This window comes from Morone saxatilis, unplaced genomic scaffold, assembly GCF_004916995.1.
Source record: "Morone saxatilis isolate NCDOM2014 unplaced genomic scaffold, NCSU_SB_2.0 Contig2, whole genome shotgun sequence".
NCBI lineage: Eukaryota > Metazoa > Chordata > Actinopteri > Moronidae > Morone > Morone saxatilis.
In genome coordinates, this window is record NW_023339762.1 from 11,814,911 (window position 1) to 11,833,762 (window position 18,852).

Below are 18,852 nucleotides of genomic sequence, written 5' to 3' on the forward strand. Positions count from 1 at the left end.
TTCTGCTCATATTTTGCACTCCATGTCCTACTTGAACAATGCATAGTGTATATACTTTGATTTATAGTTTTGTTTCTATTATATTTTGTATTTTGTAATATTATTAGTTGTGATATTCTTTGTTCTGTTTTGCCCTATTGCTGCTGTGTCAACCTGAATTTCTCCTAAGGGGGATCAATAAAGGAATATCTCTTACCTTACTGAACATAGTACCACTTTATTTTTGTTTTTAGTATTTCATATTGTAGATGCTCATAATGAAGATATTATTCTAGTGTTTTTAAAGATGACCTATCTATACTATGCATATGTAACTTGTTGCAATGTGACAATTAAGTTCCCTGTGTGGGAAATACACAAGTAAAGTATGTAGCCAGTAAAAAACACGACTCAAGTCTTCAAACACAGAAAAGAAAGAGAACACATCCCACACTAATCTCTATGAATCAGTGTCGACGCTGTGCCAAATCCCATCCTACCCACGTTAGTAGGGTATTCCAGTATTCGCGCACATTTTCTCACTTTCCCATCCCTCATTAAAGCCGGTGTACGTGCTCACCCACTCTCTCGCCCCACGCTGTACAGCCTACAAAGCGCCTTTCATCATCGCTGTGTCACATTTGCCGTCTCTGTTGTGATTACATTGAACGCCATTGGGTGAATCCGCATCACGTGACCGTCCTTCGAGAGGACTTTCCGCGACAGCTGAGTAGCAGCTAAATGCGTAATTTCACCTGTAACACTGAGCCTTTTCCACTCCGGCGAGTCCACGTTTCTTAAAATGGGAGACAAGAAGAGCCCCACAAGGTAAACCTGTCGCTAGTGTGTCTGAATGAAGACTTTATGGGGCCGCTTGGTAACAGAAAGCTCGGTGAATGGATGGAGCTGTTTTACTGAACTGTTCATGGCGGCTGGGGTTGCTGCTTTAACACCGTGCAACTGTGGAAACTGAAAGCTCCCTCTTCCTTAATGACTGCCCTCTGACTTAGACTCGTGTCTTTCCCGTTCGGTCAGTCTTTATCTAACAAGGTTTCTTTGAAATGCGTTCGCTTGTTGAAAATGTGACGTTATTACTGTGTTTTTGTTTTGTTTTTATATCTGAAGGCCAAAGCGACAACCCAAGCCCTCCTCCGACGATGGGTACTGGGACTGTAGCGTCTGCACGTTCAGGAACAGCGCTGAGGCGTTCAAGTGCTTGATGTGTGATGTTAGGAAGGGGACTTCAACTCGGTAAGAATAACTGTGGCTGTTCATTTGAAACCGAATAGGAGAACACCGAGGGATTAGTTTTGATGTTCATCGCATTATGTTTTTAGAAACACTTTTACACCCACTTGCAGGTTTATTAAGCACTGCGATACATCTTCATCAACGGGTTTAATGTTCAGTTGTTATTGATTTCATAACTTTATGGATATTTCAGAGACTGTAGTTTGTGGTCAGGTCCTCAGTATTTTTCCTGTTTACAGATTTCCCCACTTTTGTTTTATTCATGGCCATTGGAGGCCATTAAAACTTTTATTAAAGTGAGGGGGGAATGCAGAAAATGCATATCACCAGTTGAATGAATAAAATCTGGAGGAAAAAAAATGAAGTATTCTTGTGTCCGGTCAAAATTGACAGTTGTTGCCGGGACTTTGACTTGGGTATTTTTGCCCTATTGTAGTCCATTACTACAGAATTTGCAGTTTCCTGCAGTGGGTGGACAGTAAAATCACTAACTTTGGAAGATACCCGCTTGATTTAACAAACACAGACTGCTGAAGCTTCATTAACTTCAGATAAACTCAATAAAGTATTTTACACAGAATGGGGACTGTGGATTCTGTCGCCCATCACTTGTATTGGAACTGCATTAATAAGGGGTCTCTTCATGGCCAGGAGAAATGATTACAGCACGCAAAACCTGTTCCATTGTATATATGACTGCTGTGTTAAGACAGTCAAAAGCCTCATTTCTCTTGGTCATATTGAACAGTTACACAGTTGTCAGTTCAAGCCACAAGCTCAGCCTACTTACAGCTTCAGTGATTTAAATTTAACTATGAGGCCATCTCACTTTCTTTTTTTTGTCTCTTTCAGAAAACCACGGCCTGTTTCTCAGCTGGTTGCACAGCAAGTAAACCAGCAGTTTGCACCACCCACACACCCAAAAAAGGAGAAGAAAGAAAAATCTGAGAAAGACAAGAGTGATAAAGAACCAACACTGAAAAAGAAAAGCCATAAAAAGTTGAGGTAATGAATGAATTCATGAATGAATGAATGAATGAGTCTCTGCTCTTGTTGCCACCACTGAATTTATTAAGTATCCACCAAGCAGTTTTCAAATCCTGCTTCTGTTTGTCTCTTCACCAGGCCCAGATTAAAAAACATAGACAGGAGCAGCGCCCAGCATCTAGAGGTCACGGTTGGAGACTTGACTGTAATAATCACAGACTTTAAAGAGAAAGCCAAACCCATTTCCACTTCAACAAGTGCTGCCTCAGCAGACCAACACAGTCAAAGTGGCTCAAGCTCTGATAACACTGAACGAGGGGTCTCCAGATGCTCTTCGCCCCACGGGGAAGGCTCGTCGGTTAACGGGGAAACTCACTAACCTTCACATTTCACACTTAACAGTCTGCACAACCCGTTCTTCTGCACTCTCAACAGCCTCAACCAGAGATTAAACTTCAACATGCACGTTTGTTTTTTTTTTAAATAATACTATAAATGCCAATATGATAGCATCCACTTCCACTCGGGGTTGTATTGTCCACTGCCTTCCAATGACGGTAAAGAATTCAGGAGTCAGGATGTATGCTGTGCGCTCAATTCAAAGAACTGTCGCAGCAAGATCCATCACGATGAACTGAAAAGAGGAATTAGCATTAAAACCTGGATGTCAGTGGAGCCGTGCCTCGCATTGTGGTGACTTTTGTTTTAACCCCTCAGTGTCACAACTGCGTCGCACTCAGTTGGTCATTGCCGCACAGAATAAATGAGACGTTATGAAAGAAAATCCGAAGATGTCATCTCAGAATTGTAGTCTGTCCGTGAATTTTGTTATCATTGTTTGCACTTAATGGCATCCTATGTTCTGGTTCATGATAACATTTTGTTTTTAAAGCATTATTTCCACTTTGCCATTATCAGTAAATCATAACACTGTCGGCCACTGGCCTTTATCCAGCTCTCATTTTATGCCATTGGATGCCATTAATTGTTTTACTGTCTAACATTTGAGTAAAAATATTGAATAATTATTCTAACTATGCTTCTCTTCTAGAATGGTTTATATTGTAAAATAATGTTAAATAAAATAAGTTGTAGATACTGAGACATGTTTTTATTTTTCATTATAAACAGGAATGGGTTGTAAGACGTATTGAAGTTCCCTTTATCGGAAAACAAAACTTTTATAGTTATTTGCTTTAGCATTTCCATCGTTACTGGATTGTATTTTTGAATTTGAATGATTTTCCCATCATGACTGACATGTTCCATAAAGGCAACACATGAAATAGACAATAGAGTTCAACGAGTTGCACAGACTGTACTGTACTGTGTGTGTTATTATTGCTCTTTATTATTAACTTTCACCCTGTTTTTTTTACATGTGGTGAAGTTGTAGTGAAAGACTCTTGTTGAGAGGAAGGCCCTTAAAAGCAGCAGTGGAAACTTTACTACATGAACCGTACACTATAAATATAACTTGAGTATTTTCCATCTTATATTTATACTTTATACCATTACATTTATTTGACAGCCCATATACTTTGCATGTTGAAACTTTACAACAACACGTGATCACTTATACATTATGATTCACTGTTATAGATTTTACATAACATTTAAGTGATGCTTACACACAAGTAATGACAATCCAGTGATACTTTTGATACTTCAAGTAAACCATGCTGACTTCTGTGCTTTGACTTTAGTTGCTGGACGTACTTGTCACAATCCTCATGGTTTTAACTACCACATGCTAAGAGCTTAGGGTTAATACTGTTAAAGAGTCACCTCTTCTAGGTAGCACAATGTCTGACCGTGTGTTCCGCAGTGGTTCCCATGCTGTGCGACACATTGTGAATGATGTAGCTACTTATTCACCAAGCTTTGTGTCAGCCACCTGGCTGTAGGCTCACTTTACAGATGTAAAAATGTAGTTTATCTGTCAGTGTACGAGCACTGTACCGACAGATGAAAGGTCAAACGAAACACACGTGAAACAGAAGTGGGTGGAGCGGAAAACTGTAAACACCAACTGTGCTCTCTCCGGCTTACCTTCTGACTTGATTCATGAGATAGATGAGTTAGCTGGGTCGTACATCAAATGCTGGAGAAGATCAACAAAAATGTCCCCTTGACGCACAGAACTTGAAACGCAAAATGCGATGCTACCTTCACGCATTTCTCCTGTGCGTGCTTTTTACCTTCTTCTCACTGTTGTATGTGTTCAATCAGCTAGCCTCCACCTTGGAGGACAGAGACGACTGGGACCTGAAAGAGCAGGGGACGCCCGACAGGAGCAGTCGTGACGGCGGGCACCTGCTCAGGAAAAGGCCAGGCCTCACAGGCCTTCGAGACCGCGAAGGGCTTGACAGGTAGCTTAGCCTGCTAATCTGTCTCCCAGCGTTAATGTCATCTCACAGTCAGATAGCTTCTAGCTACATTTAGCTGCTGTAAAGTTAGCGTGAACGAAATAATACGTTAGTGGACTTGCTACAGCTAAGGTTAACTGTATTTGCTAACTTTAACGGCATAGTTAACTAACTGTCTGATAACAACGTTGTCTTATGCTATCTTATCTTAGCTATGTTAATTGATTAACCATTACAGTGTGCCTCATTAGCTTCAGGCTGGATTTAAAAAGGACGGCCACCTGTTAAACCACTAACCCTATGAGGCAGTTCAGGACAGATCTAATCCCAAAACATGTTAGTTCTGATGTCCAAGAGCTCAATCTGACGTTGAGGATCCAAAGGGTAATGTTTTTATTCTGGCAGGTGTAAGTCACTGTCAGTTTCTTACTGGAATCCATATTGGAGACTGCCTGCTGATGTTTGTGGAGTGAACTGCTTATTGGAATCATCTCTTAGGTATGACTGATTTTGTGCATCTCTATAAAAATTAAAAAAAACACACCAGTGCTCTTTAATAATCAATAGTTTTCAACTTAAAACTTAAAACCTACTTCCTGGGTGCACAGTGCAGTCTAAATGCTGGGACTAGTGCTGCATTTACAGTGTACCTTTGGACTACTCTTCACTTTGTATGAGTGCAAGCTGTTCAGAAATCAAATGTGCTGACAGGATGTGACACTTTGAGTTCTTAGTGTTAAGCCATCTCATGATGATAGTGTGTACTTAAAGGCTGTGCTGACTTTCTTCTACATTACATTTTAACCTCTGTTTTACTATTCACATTCACATACAGGCCATTAATCGTGTCAATATCTTATCAACAGCCCCTTTTTATCATCTCTAATCATAGTCATAAGCAGAGAATGCTTATAAAGGTCTTGAGGCTTTCTTCAGTCTGTCTTGCTACACTTTAACCTATACTAGCATATCAGAGTAGTTGGCTTGCCATTCTACGATATGTGCGCATAGATGTGATTGAAACGTACGTCTAAAGTGGCAGCGCAAAGAATGAGTGATTGTCCTGTTCTACGTCTTTTCATTAAACCCAATGACAGTTCCAAACCTACAGAGCTGAGCACCAGACAGCTGAGCCTGCTGATATCTTAATTACTTTGTTCTCTCCTGCACTTGTGTATCCACTCAGCTGTTGTAAATAATAAATAGTAATAATAAATAAATAATAAAAGCCAGGATTTATCACCAATTAATTGTACTTTGTCTTGGCTCTTAGACAGAGGGCAGGCTCTGCAGTCAAGGAACATAACGATGGGAGAAGTCACCTGGCTGTGGTGGCCTGTGGCCCCCGGCTAGAAGAGACTCTCACCATGTTGAAGTCTGCTGTTCTCCTCAGCAAAAAGCCTCTACACTTTTACATCTTTGCTGAGGATGATCTACATGACAGCTTCAGAAATGCTGTAAGTGTCCTCTCCCAACAGCACCAGAGTTGTCATCTACTTGTTTATTCATTGTCTCGTTGTACACAATAGTACAGTTATGACTTAATCTGTGTAAATGATTTTGCATGCAGTCGTCAACTGGTGTATACATCACTTTAAGGAGGCATTTTTGCAGCCATTGCACAAATTATACAAGCATGCTTTAGAAACAGTCTGCCATTCTGCATGCATGAATGTTTTTACAGTAAAGCCTTCTTTTTATACAGTTATACTCACATCTTAGCTCAAATGCTCACTCTTTTAAATGCATTTTTAACAATTCAAAAACTCAAATTTTACATGTGGATATTGTCAAGGTACAATTTTTCTTTGGGCTTGTCTTTTCTTAAAGCTGGACTCCTGGCCGAGGACAGTTCAGACCAAGTTTAACTTCACCATCTACCCCATCACTTTTCCCAAGGAGAATGCAAAGGAGTGGAAGAAGCTCTTCAAACCTTGTGCCTCTCAGAGGCTCTTCTTGCCAGTAGGTCTAGAGTCGTCCTTCATATAACTTGTAACAATTGCATATTTGACAAATGTGCTCATAACTTTTTTGTGGTCTGTTTTCCAGCTGATCCTGAAGGAGGTGGATTCGTTGCTCTATGTGGACACAGATATCCTTTTTCTGCAGCCGGTAGAGGACATCTGGGCTCTCCTTTCTCAGTTCAATCCGAGCCAATTAGCTGCCATGGCTCCAGAGCACGAGGAGCCACGCATCGGCTGGTACAACCGTTTTGCCCGCCACCCCTACTATGGCAAGACAGGCATCAACTCAGGAGTCATGCTCATGAACATGACACGCCTCAGGGAGAAATTTTTTCAGGTAATGTGCAGGAAAACTATTTTTATGTGTGTTTTTTTTTTTTGCAGTATGTTAACCACTGTCAACTGTTGGTGTGAGCTCAAGGTGCTAAACTTCATCTTGCAATTTAATACACGAGTGTATCATGATGGTCATTCTGACATTGAAATGCAGAATATGGATAAGTGCTCACATGTGAAGGCAAAAAGTACTAAACAGGTGTTAAATGCATGTTATTATGTCACATTAATTCCACAGGATTGTTTATTAGAAAAGCATGGCTCAGTGTTGATGCAAACATAACTATACATTCAGTGTAGGCCAAGTCAGTGTCGGTGGTAGGTTGAGTATTATGTCATATTATCCAGTCACATTAAACATCAACATCTTTACAATTAGTTAACGATTTAAACAATTAGAGATGTGTGAAGAATACTGAAGGAGTAGCTGTACCACCAAGAATGACCAGCTGAGGTCACTCTTGTAATTCCTTTCTAAACTGTCACAATGAGTATACTCAGAGGAGAGACAGAACAGTTTCTTTGAGTTGACGTGAAGTGTTGACAAAGGCATTCATTTTCCAGAATTGTAGGTTTATGGTTTCCTGATGCAAAATGATACGAATGCCCTCTTGATTGCTATATTTTTTCCATCTAGAATGACATGACAACAGTTGCACTGCGGTGGGAGGAAATTCTGATGCCCCTTCTCCAGAAGTATAAACTCAATATCACCTGGGGTGACCAGGACCTTCTTAACATCATATTTCACCATAACCCAGGTTTGTGAAACCACATTCATAGCATTATTTGAAGTCATGAATGTTGTGTACAACACAAACGAGGCTTCAATAAAAACGTTTGTTGCTTTGGATATTTATCATCAAATAAACAAATATTTGAGGGTTTGTAATTGAATTTATTATCTTTATCAACCCAGTCGTGTCTATTATTGTGTTCCAGAAAGCCTGTTTGTGTTCCCCTGTCAGTGGAACTACCGTCCAGACCACTGTATCTATGGTAGCAACTGTCAACAGGCTGAACAAGAAGGTGTCTTCATTCTCCATGGTAACAGAGGAGTTTACCATGATGACAAGCAGCCAGCTTTTAGGGCTGTCTACGAGGCCATCCAAAAGGTAGAGGCAGTCTCTTTAATCAGAAATATATGTTTTATCTGAGCCCCGAAAACACGAAAGAAGGGTCTGCACATTGTAGCTCCCTTACATGCAATTTATTGACACATCCCTACAGAGTCCCTACAGTAAAATAAAAATGATTTACTCAAGGGTTCTTATTTGTTTCTGTAAAAATCTGAATATATATTAGTATATTTATTCAAAAGTTTTTGTCATATTACAGACACAGAAAAGTTAATGTGGAAGTAATTTATGAACGACTTTGTTTATTCTAGAGGGGAGTGATCATCTTTATTGACTTTCTTTCTGGTGCCTCTGTTTCTTTAGGGAGCAGTTGTGTAGGCAGACCAGACTATTTGGAGAAACATTTACTAGTCATTATATTATCAATAGGCACTCCAGGCCATTGCTTTTCTCTTATGGATGCTTCTGTCCACCAATGCTTAATCAATAGCCTGTTGAACATTTCAGTCATCCTGTCTTAGTTCTTCCAAACCAGACAAATCCGCCCCACCTTGCTTCGTCTGCTGGAATGGCAGCTTGAGATGTTGTCAGCGGAAAGATTCAAATTTATTACGTGCATTGCAGAGTTGATACATCATATAATTTAAGGCATTCTTCAACAGTTCTGTGGGTACATAACTGATTGTCAAAGTATCAGTATCGTTATTTATAGGCCAACTTTAGATCATTCTTAACACAGTCAGTGCCACCATGGCCAAGAATAATAGAAAAATTAAATCACTTTTTAGGCTGATTCTTTACACTTACTGAGTGTGACTGCTTTCCAATATAACAAATATACATGCTTACTTAATGGATTAGGCTATTTTTGTTATTGTCCACACATCCCATGAAAAGACCAAAGTCACTACTTACAGTCAGTCTCTAAATACTTTCCAACTTCCCAGTTCATTCCTTCCCAATGAAATGTAAATCTTTTAAAAACAGGTTTTAAAAACACTAATTCATTTCCTACAACACCTGGGCAGTGTAGTTATTAGCAAATATTACTGTAGCAGGAGTAAATGGTGTCTTTGTTGGGCTTTGCTGTGGACTCTAGTCATTTATGGCAGCAGAATGGTGTATGTGGGAATGGCTCAAAAGAAACTACAGTGCCTGTGGTCATCATAACAAAGAAACATGTTAGCCAGGGCTTTTTGATGTTTTTTTTTTAATAGTTTGGACAACAATGGAGGCCAATAGCACAGAATACATGTTAGTTGGAGCAATTCATCACTGATTTTGGTCCTTTCACTCGATTTGTTGACAATAATATAGAATCACCACCCTCATCCTTTGATTTCTTCCTCTTGGGTTTGTGCTTCGACCGGATTTCACTATGTTGGAATAGCTGGTGAGGTCTGGCTGTTTCTTTCACGCCTTCTGTCAAATCTAAACATTATCAGAACTGTAGCACCCTTAAGTTGGGATGACAACCAGCAGAGCACTGGCAGTGCATTGCTGGCACTTAAAAAACTGAAGCCAGAACTTGGATTAAAAAAGTATAGCATCTGTCAAATTTACTCTAGAACGTTTCAGCTTTCAAAGCTTAAGAGTCCACTACACATCCGTCATCAGTGAGCAAACAAGTCAGCTGGAGAGCTCTCTCGCTGCTGCGCTGGCGGCTCGCCTTCGATTTGCTCGTGTTGATTTCTGCACACCGGTCAACATGCAGGCAGCAATCGGGGGAGCAAGGGAAGCTTCATTAGCTGGTCTCCATCCATTACCGCCACAGGGCCCAGCCCGTCCACTATCAGTGCGGGCAATGTTCTCAGCCATTAGGTAAACGAGCTGGCTTCATTATGTGGCACTCGGCCCTCATGCCTCCATCGGTCTCTGACAACACACACACACACATACACAGTGTCCAAGACAGCACATACCAGCCTCCACCTGATTTTAGGAGGTGGAGTGCTGTGGTTTGTCATTAGTAAGCATAATACCTGTCCTTTATTAAGTAGATAAATGTGAGATACAGGTCTTTGATGTACAATTAGCTCATTAGAAAACACACCCTGGTCTAACTCAAGAGTGTTTCATCCTTTTGTTGTTATAAGCTGTATTTTGTTGAAGCTTTTATCTGCGCTTCCTGTTGCTCCTGCTCCTCAGGCCCCCCTCCCACTTTATTCCCACTCAGTCCTTTGAGGACAGCATCCTAAAGCCTGGAGCAGGCAATTCTGGAGGAAACTCTCATTTCCATCCCACCAAGAGCTCCTTAGTCAGCCCAGCTCCCAGGGCAGGCTCTCCCAGCCAGCAGAGGAGCTTGCAATAAAGGGCACTACCATTACCCAGCCAAGCCCACAAAAGAGTTGTAAAAATTTTTTAGTGCTGATGCTAGTTTGAGACATCATGATGGCTGTGTGAACAATGCACCAGCAGCATCCACATAAAAATCGATAGGAGGCTGTTAATGGTGCTTTATTGCCTGCTGCAGTATATGAAAGATAATAAAGAAAGTGTGCTTTGAGTAACCTAATGCTTGGCCAAACTGGAGTCAAATGAGATGTTGTAAAATAGTGATTTTTTTTCTTATTTACTAGAGCAGTAAAAGAATGGTGCAGCTCCATATAATAAACCAAAGGCCTGCATTACATACTGGTCGTACCTTATTTACATACTGTACATGACAAAAGCCTTGGCTGCTACAGTTGTCACTGTCACGCCTGGCTGAGCCCATTCCTGTGTAGTTGTGGTAATAGATATTCATCATTCAAACACACTCTGAATTGACATATATGAATCAAATGCAGAATGTTATTGTTTTGAACCGACAGTGATAAATGTGGCACTTAATTCATGTGATATGAATGCAGTTTTTATGGTTCCATCATGGCCATCACAGGAGGCAACAGGTGTAAAAAAAACACACAATTCTGCAATTTTGATTTCTTTAAAAAGCACGCTTTGAGTATTTCTTGAGTGATGTTTAAAGTGGGTGCAGCCACCAAAGTTACATCACCGTGGATGTACAAAGCTGTCATAAAATCTGATTTAAAAATAATCAGAAATATAATGCCAGTACATTTTTCTTTCGATCACAGTACCCGTTCGGTGAGAACATGGAGGCGTCGCTGCTTCAGCCGCTGGAGGCGTCACTGCAGACCACCACAAATACCTACTGTGGAAGAGCCAGTCACCTGTTTACCAAGAAGTTAAAACAGAGCATCATGTCTGTTCAGCAAGAAGTCACACAGAGAAGATGATCAGTACGGCGGTCTAATATCATTCCATAATTAGTGTCTAATTAGTGACTTGGATTTAAGACACTCCTGTGGAGACGATGAGCTGGAAACAGACTCAGGTTAACACTGAACCATCGTCTGTTTACAGACTGCATATCGAGACTGTGGAAATGGGGAAGGGTAATCTGTGGAACAGGTTAGATTTTTGTATTTTAAAGTGAAGCCAATTTTTTTTACATATCTGTCCAGTGAACACACAATCAGGTTACAAATGCTTTCTCATTATAGTGGAAAATGCACTGAATCCACTTTGCCCTGTAGAGATTTTGGACTCTGTAGCTGACAAGAAGGACACTTGTCTGTATTCCAGACAATCAGGTGTTATTTTTTATTTTCTTATTTTAAGAAATACCTTGCAATCACTTTGTACAAATGTCTAACGTCTTAGGAGGGAAAAGAAATGCAGCAGGTACAAACACACTTATCCAGAGTATTTTATTAGAGTTGTTTTAATATAATTTTGCGTACAATATTTGTACTAGTGTTTTTGTCACTGCAGTGTTCAAGGGAAAGGGTTGTCATTCATTTCAGGTACTTGTTAGTTACGTAAGAATTCTCTGTTTTTTATTGAACTGAACAAATGGTTATACTTTAAACTTATATAATCTCAGTATCAGTATTTATTATTGTTGGACATGGCAGAAGGCACTTTTGATGTCTTTGTTAAAAATGTAACACGGGGCTATCATTTCATGTACTCTGGTATGGGAGTTTTCAAAGCATTGTTTACTGTACATTATTACTATTACATTGTATTAGTGTTTAAATAATTTTAGTAACTTTACTAATAACGACACATTTTCCAAAAACTGGAACAATGGAACAAAAGGAAGCCGTTATTTTTCAATCAAGCCAGCAAGTCTTAAAATGTCCTCCGATAGAGGTTTATTAAGAATTTGCACTATTGATTTGAGAAATTGAGTATTGTAACTAGACAAAATCTTATATGTGATGTTAATGTTTTACTGAAAATCCAGCATAGACACTCAAATGTATATCAAATGAATGGGAAATAAATATTTTATTGAAACACATTTCTAATGGTGGCTATGATGCAGTATGTGGTATCTCTAAAATACATACGCTTGTGATAAGGTTCAATTGAAATATTCACTGCATTTTAAATGTGACAGCTCTACAGTATGTGATAGTTGTTAGAATTTTATTTTGTTGCTTTAAAAATAAACATATAGTATCTTAAGCTGCAAATATACTTTACATCACAAGAGCAAAAAAGCATTACCAAAATGTAGGGCTCATTGTGTTGTGAAATTATCGTTTAAGGTTTCATTTGGAAACTCTCGGTTCTCAGTTTCTTACATTTTATCTTGTGTTCTTATTAAGTCTTTTGCATCAGCCATCATAACTACTTTGCATAAACTGTACTTGTTGCCCACTCAGTCCACACAAAGACCGAGCATAAGCCATGTCCTAGAAGGCAGCAGAAAACTGAAAAAAGGAAATTAAAGTGTGAGTGTGAAGACTTCAGAAAGTGTTGTTAGATGGCCAAAAAGGAGCTGATGTGTCTGGGTCAGCAGCCTCTGGCTCTTCATTTCACAGGCAGATTGACAGACGTGCCTGGAATAGGCAATAGATCTGCATGATGAATTTAAAATGGTCTCTCTTCTAAGAAGCTGTTAGATATATTCAGGTTCCTTGAAGAGGAATTAAAGGGTGCAGTAAGTTTTTTGTATTTTAAGAAAGAATTATACCTTCACAAGTTTTACAAGTTACATCTTAAGTTCAAATTTTATTATATGAAGCTGATAGAAACCCAGTACAACAGTAATTCTAAAAGATTTGCGTATTAGGCAATTAATGGCTGAATCCACTGTAGGCTAATGAGCTATAACAGAGTTTAGGATTTTGATTCATTGGGAAAATAGGGTCAAAGTGGTCGATCACTTCAGACCTTGGAGCAGTTTTCTTCTACTAAGTATTGGGTCATACAGTATGCTGCCGGCTATAAGGAAGGCTGTTACACCGCAACCCTATACACAACAGGCTACAATGCAGTGTTTGTTCTGACACCTATCTATCAGAACCAGCATTAACTTTTTCAGCAGTTTGAAAGTCAGAATGTTATGGCTAATCAGTGTACAAGGCTCTGGTTCAAATTTTTAACATAGAAGCTCATAGTCCTTTTTCTACTCCCACTTACAGAAAAGCCCTGCATAAAAAAACTCTAGAGGTCAATTTATTTCTCCCATGAAGTGATTTGCAGAGAAATGCTCAATGATATTATTGAATACCTTTAGCGCAACCCTTAGTTAGATACTGTAGATGTTTACAACTTAAATATGCAAAGCATATTCAGGTTTTAGGGGGAAAGGCTAATTCTGCTACTGTCTGGTTTCACTACCTAAGTATAATGGTGATTGAGGTCTCATTCTCTATCAGTATAACAGGAACTACCAATGGATTATTCATGTTATTGCTTGCAGCACTTGGCCTCCGTAATGTTCAATAACGATTTAAAGCTCAGGCATAAATTAAAACAGTCACAGGCAAATGGCCCAACACAAAGTAAAAAGGGTCACAAAGTAACTATTATGCTATATTAGGCAGCACAAAGTGATCAACATCCTCTTTACTTCAGGAGAGTGTGGAACCTACATCATCAACAGTTATGTGCAGAGGACATTTAGAGTTTAAAGATGACAGGATCTGTTTTTCAGAGTGCAGAGTCCATTAGATCTGGGACCAGATGTAAAAATGATGTGTACTCACAAAAATGATGTATACACCATTTCCCACTAATAAACCTGAATTTAGTAGATTGTCCATTGACAATGTGTGTGCAGACCACGCATATACACAGTTTTCTATAGAGGCTGATTATATACTATTGCACAGCTGGCATTTAAACTTGCAATAACAATTTCTTCTACTACTTGGGGACAGCGGAAACGAGTTGTGAAAACAACATTGACATAGCATCACCTTTCACATTAATGTGGCAAAATTGTTGACTATTTACATATCCAGCAGTTTTGCAACATTATTCTCCAGATGATTTACCCGGCCAATGTAAGTCCCAGATTTACTCATCTTTTAGCTCAATTTTCTCTACCAACCCCTGAGGGAAATAAATGCCACTTTAGTTGCTAAAGTCTCCACTATGTTCACCAAGTAGTTGCTAACTGTGTCTGTCTGCTATTTGGTGCTGAAGAACAAACTCCTCTAAAATATAATGTGACATTAGGAATGTGGTGTACTTAAAATATCACAACAAAGTAGTGAACAAGGCATTCAAGCAAGGGAGTACTGTTTTTTCTCCAGAAACAAATCCCAAAACAAAACAAAGTTACTTACTTAAAATGTATACTTGGACCAGTAGCTTCTGCACATTTTGATTATTACTCTAAATGTCCCTGTTTAGTCTATCAAGTCAATTTGAAACTTATATTAATCTAGTTATCTATTTGAAGTGGCATTATTCATTTTTTGGGACTATATATTTCTCATACCTTATAACCTTATACAAAAGTTCTTAAAATTTTTGGTCTCCACCAACTCCTGAGAAAGACGACTGGATCTTTAATTTGCTAAATGCTCCTTCAAGTTTGTCTGTTGATGCTGGACAGGTAGGGTAGAGTGAGTTTATCAGAGATATATTTCTGCAAAGTGGCTCAAAATCAACCATACAGTTCAATAAGGAAAGTACATAACAATATCCACTGACGTAAGGAACAGAGAAGACTTCAGCGATTGGACTCAATGGATGTGAAGCATCTTCGTTTAGAGTTGGCCCAGGATCAGGCTTGTAGAGGTGGAGTGAAGCCACCAAAGACTGAACCTTGTGGAACATTCTGGAGCTAATTTTTTTGATTTGGAAGTATTGGATTGTTTAAGGAAAGAATGAAGATATATATATATTTGAAGAAAAGCATCAACAGGCTGAAAGTAGGCAAACAGTCAGTGGTCAGTTAAGATGATATCAGAATTTGTGAATGTATGTTACTTTGGAAGTATGGCAAAAGCAGGAGTGATGGAGAAGATTAGAGTGGGGAGGAAAAGCAAGAAGAAGAAATTCCACTGCAGAGTAATAAAGGTAAACAATGAGAGAAGTATTTGTTATTGAACTAAAGGAGACTTAAAAGCCTGAAAAGAGCTGTGGAATTGGATGATGATCCACTGTGTTTTCAGAGTTTAAGGGAGGCCTCATACAGATAATTTACATTAAATAAAAGAGCTGTTGAGGTTTCCATCTGTAAAACATATTACCTGATAAGTGATGTGACAGCACAAAGGTTTTACTCATCAAGGGTTCTAAAGAATGACTGATCCTCGATGTGCTCACTTTGCAAGACAGCTCTTCTGAGTGAGGATGAGACTCCAGTTAGTCAAAACATGAACCTGACAGCGAGTCATGTATCTTGTCAGTTTGATAAACTGAACCAAGTGACAAACCAGAGTGGGGATGAGAGGGAAGTGCGAAGTTTATCCCAGTTGAATGGACCAGGTAGAAAATCTGTTTTCCTCTCTCTGCTCCCTACCTTTCCTGCTGCACAAGTATATAATTTAACTAGTGAACGTTTTGATCAATAATACATTTGCCAGCACTGCTGAGACAGGTATAATTGTGCTGATATGTCAGGGTTTAAAACAATTAATGTAATTTACCGTTGAGCATTAGCCATGCACTGATCAATCAGTATCATTCTCAGAAGTGAATTTGCCACTGTAAGCAGAGCAACATGGGTCATTTGCATGTAGAAATAAAATGAAATAGCTAGTTCAGTGCCTATAGTCAAAGTATGGATACCATCTTATCACTTTACATTTATTGATAGACTTCTTCCTAATTTAATTTAAACTTTGTAGGAACAAGATTGTACCTTGGCACAACAATACTTGCTACACAATGCTAACATGCTGATGTTTAGCCAGTGTTATACCATGTTTACCCTCTGAGTTTAGCATGTAAACATGCTAACATTTGTACAGTACATCTGGTCATGATGGTAATGCCATTAGCTTTGTGTTTGGCCATAAACAAAAAATATTGGAGAAATTTCTCTTTTGACCTGAAATGTCGGGTAACTCACCAAAGTTATTACAACTCTTCCTGAGACCAGGGGTCTCCAAACTTCAACCATTTCATGTCAGTACTAATTTGATTTAAAATTGTGGGTGTGTAATATTTTTTTTCTCTGGTCATGGTATTAACACTGAAAGATCTTATGAGAAATATGGTGACATGAACTGAGCGTGAATTTACTCAGCATGCCTAATCAAGGTAAAACAATTAATTGATATATCACGAAAATCTATTAGTGCAACGCAAAGGAAGTCGGGAAGGGCTAAGGTCACCATTTGGGACACAGAGAATAAACACCAAATGCAGAAGGGCAGAATAGGGAAGCATGGTTTCAACTCAGGACATGTAATACACCTACTCTCAATATGCTTTTTTAATCAATAAAATCATATAATTAAATGTTTTGACACAATGGAACCTATTTGTACACTTTGTTGCAAGTGTACAAAAAGTAAAATCTAAACGTCCTGTGTGTAGGATTTAGTGGCTGGTCTAGTTGTGTGGTTGTAGATTGCAACTCCCTCGCGTCACCCTCCTTTTCTAAATGTGAATGAGAAACTACGGTGGCCATGAAATGCGCAAAAAACAGAAACGGCCCTATCTAGTGCCAGTGTTTCGTTTGTCCCTTCTGGTCTACTGTAGAAACATGGTGGCTCAACGAGGCGGACTCCGGGGAAGGCAAATCACAGCAACGGCTCATTCTCAGGTGACAATAACATTACAATTCCTATATTCAGGTGATTACACACTAATGAAAACATAGTTGTACATATATTTTATTTTATATAGAGCCTCCTATGTATCCACTTATATGGTGTATACCATAAGTGGTAGACCCATTGAATACCAGAATAATCTTGTAATGACTAGAGCCACAAAGACAACTATTTAGAAAAAAAAATCCTGAATCTACTTCTTCAAACATGCAATTTAAATCCTCAAAGAACAGAAGGTGAGCTAGATTAATGACACATCGCCTTAGAGCCACACTGTGTGGATCAATGTTTCAACAAATAATCCATACTCCGGCTACCCGAGGGTGGTGGCTCCTCTCTTCTCATTCAACAGCCATAAACAACAGCTCAAAGAGCTTCCACACTGACCCCAAGGGCTCTCGTCTCTGCTACCATTGAATATAAGATAGCATGGCATGTTTTATAGATGCATAACATTCAAACACACAAAAATAAGGATGTTATTACTCAGTCTCACTCTTATATTGGCTTTTTATTGCCCAGCTGGAGCAAATGTCATTGAGATTGAGCATTCAAAATGCACAAGTAATACCATCTGTATTACCACTCATAAAAGAGGATATCAATCACTTCAACTGACCTTTTTTCTCCATATAAAGTGTCTCATCAATAAGCCAAATTCTGGTGCCTGAGGGCTTAAGGACTATTGGTTGAAATCAATGCCATGCAAAGTATTGTTAGTGAACAATATGCCCAGTGATTCAATATGCCGCACTTTCTTGATTGCATTGTAGACACCAATGACAAGCAGCATTAATGGACTGAGCGTATGATTCATGGTAACTGACTGACTGCACGGACTATTACGGGCATCCACTTTCATGCACTAGCATGACAGTAGCATCAGTGACCACAAATTGTCTGTGGCTTGGCCAAATGCCAAGAATGTGTTTGTGTTGTCTGTTCTCATGCAAATGAGTGTAAGGTTATGTCTGTGTGTGTGATTGTTGACTTTTGGGAGGCGTGCCAAAGACTTTGGACAGGGCTAGCTTTAGCTCAAATTTTTGGTTTGTTTACTGACGTTCCCCTGGACCTCCAGTTGCCTATTTGACTATCTCTCACCACAGTGACTTCAATTTTAGTGTCATTTTCTGTTTTTTGATTTGTTTTAATTGCTTAAAGGTCCAGTATGTAATATTTGGGATGATCTATTGGCAGGAATATAATATTCACAGGTATGTTTTCATTAGTGTATAATAAGAATTGTTGTGTTTTTGTTACCTTAGACCGGGCCATTTTTATCTACACAGGTCCTCTTCCGCGAAGGCCGCCATGTTGAAGTAAAGGTTGAACCGTTTATACAGTAGCCCAGAAACTAAACACTAGCTCTAGGCCTTTTCTGTTTTTCACGCGTTTCGCAGTTATCGTAGTTTCTCCTACAGCTACACGCTTGGAACGGGAGGTTGAGGTGAGGGCGTTGTAATCTGCAACTACACCGCTAGAAGCCACAAAACCCTACACACGGTTCCTTTAACAATTACACTGAACTGAGCAAACTTTGTTCTGTACTCCTGTTGCTCATATCAGTTGTCTTTTCCCTTCGTCTTTTCAGTCCCTTGAGTCCACAACCTCATATACTGTAGGTCATTTAATTGTCTTCCACATGCATCCCTCCTTCACTGGCATTTCCTAATGAATCTATCGTCCTTAGGCCAACACACAGAGGCTGCTTCATTGACTATTGGAGCAGCTCGACCTGTGTGGGGAACCTTTAATTGTTTTTCTCTGAGTCTGACAACCGAAGACACATGATGGATCTGCCACAACATTTATCTCTGACACAGAAAAGGACAATCCCTGTATACCT

The 18,852-nt window shown here is 39.3% G+C and overlaps 2 protein-coding genes across 4 annotated transcripts; both read left to right on the forward strand.

The window, feature by feature from the left end:
• The first annotated feature begins 627 nt into the window (after positions 1-627).
• Positions 628-3,321, forward strand: LOC118330516 (YY1-associated factor 2-like). Of its 2 annotated transcripts, XM_035665083.1 has the most exons (4): positions 628-807; positions 1,105-1,230; positions 2,083-2,235; positions 2,356-3,321. In XM_035665083.1, the coding sequence occupies exons 1-4, from the start codon at positions 782-784 to the stop codon at positions 2,594-2,596; spliced, it is 546 nt and encodes a 181-aa protein (XP_035520976.1). In that variant the 5' UTR covers positions 628-781; the 3' UTR covers positions 2,597-3,321. The 2 variants fall into 2 exon arrangements, with proteins under 2 accessions (XP_035520976.1, XP_035520977.1); XM_035665084.1 differs by lacking the exon at positions 1,105-1,230 and having other exon boundaries at positions 659-807.
• Positions 3,322-4,140: 819 nt separating this feature from the next.
• LOC118330515 (glucoside xylosyltransferase 1-like) lies at positions 4,141-12,280 on the forward strand. 2 transcript variants are annotated; one of them, XM_035665080.1, is made up of 8 exons: positions 4,141-4,589; positions 4,992-5,084; positions 5,860-6,043; positions 6,417-6,548; positions 6,636-6,887; positions 7,524-7,647; positions 7,829-8,001; positions 11,046-12,280. In XM_035665080.1, exons 1-8 carry the CDS (start codon positions 4,375-4,377, stop codon positions 11,205-11,207), a joined length of 1,335 nt encoding a protein of 444 aa, XP_035520973.1. In that variant the 5' UTR covers positions 4,141-4,374; the 3' UTR covers positions 11,208-12,280. The 2 variants fall into 2 exon arrangements, with proteins under 2 accessions (XP_035520973.1, XP_035520974.1); XM_035665081.1 differs by lacking the exon at positions 4,992-5,084 and having other exon boundaries at positions 4,197-4,589.
• Positions 12,281-18,852: the final 6,572 nt, after the last annotated feature.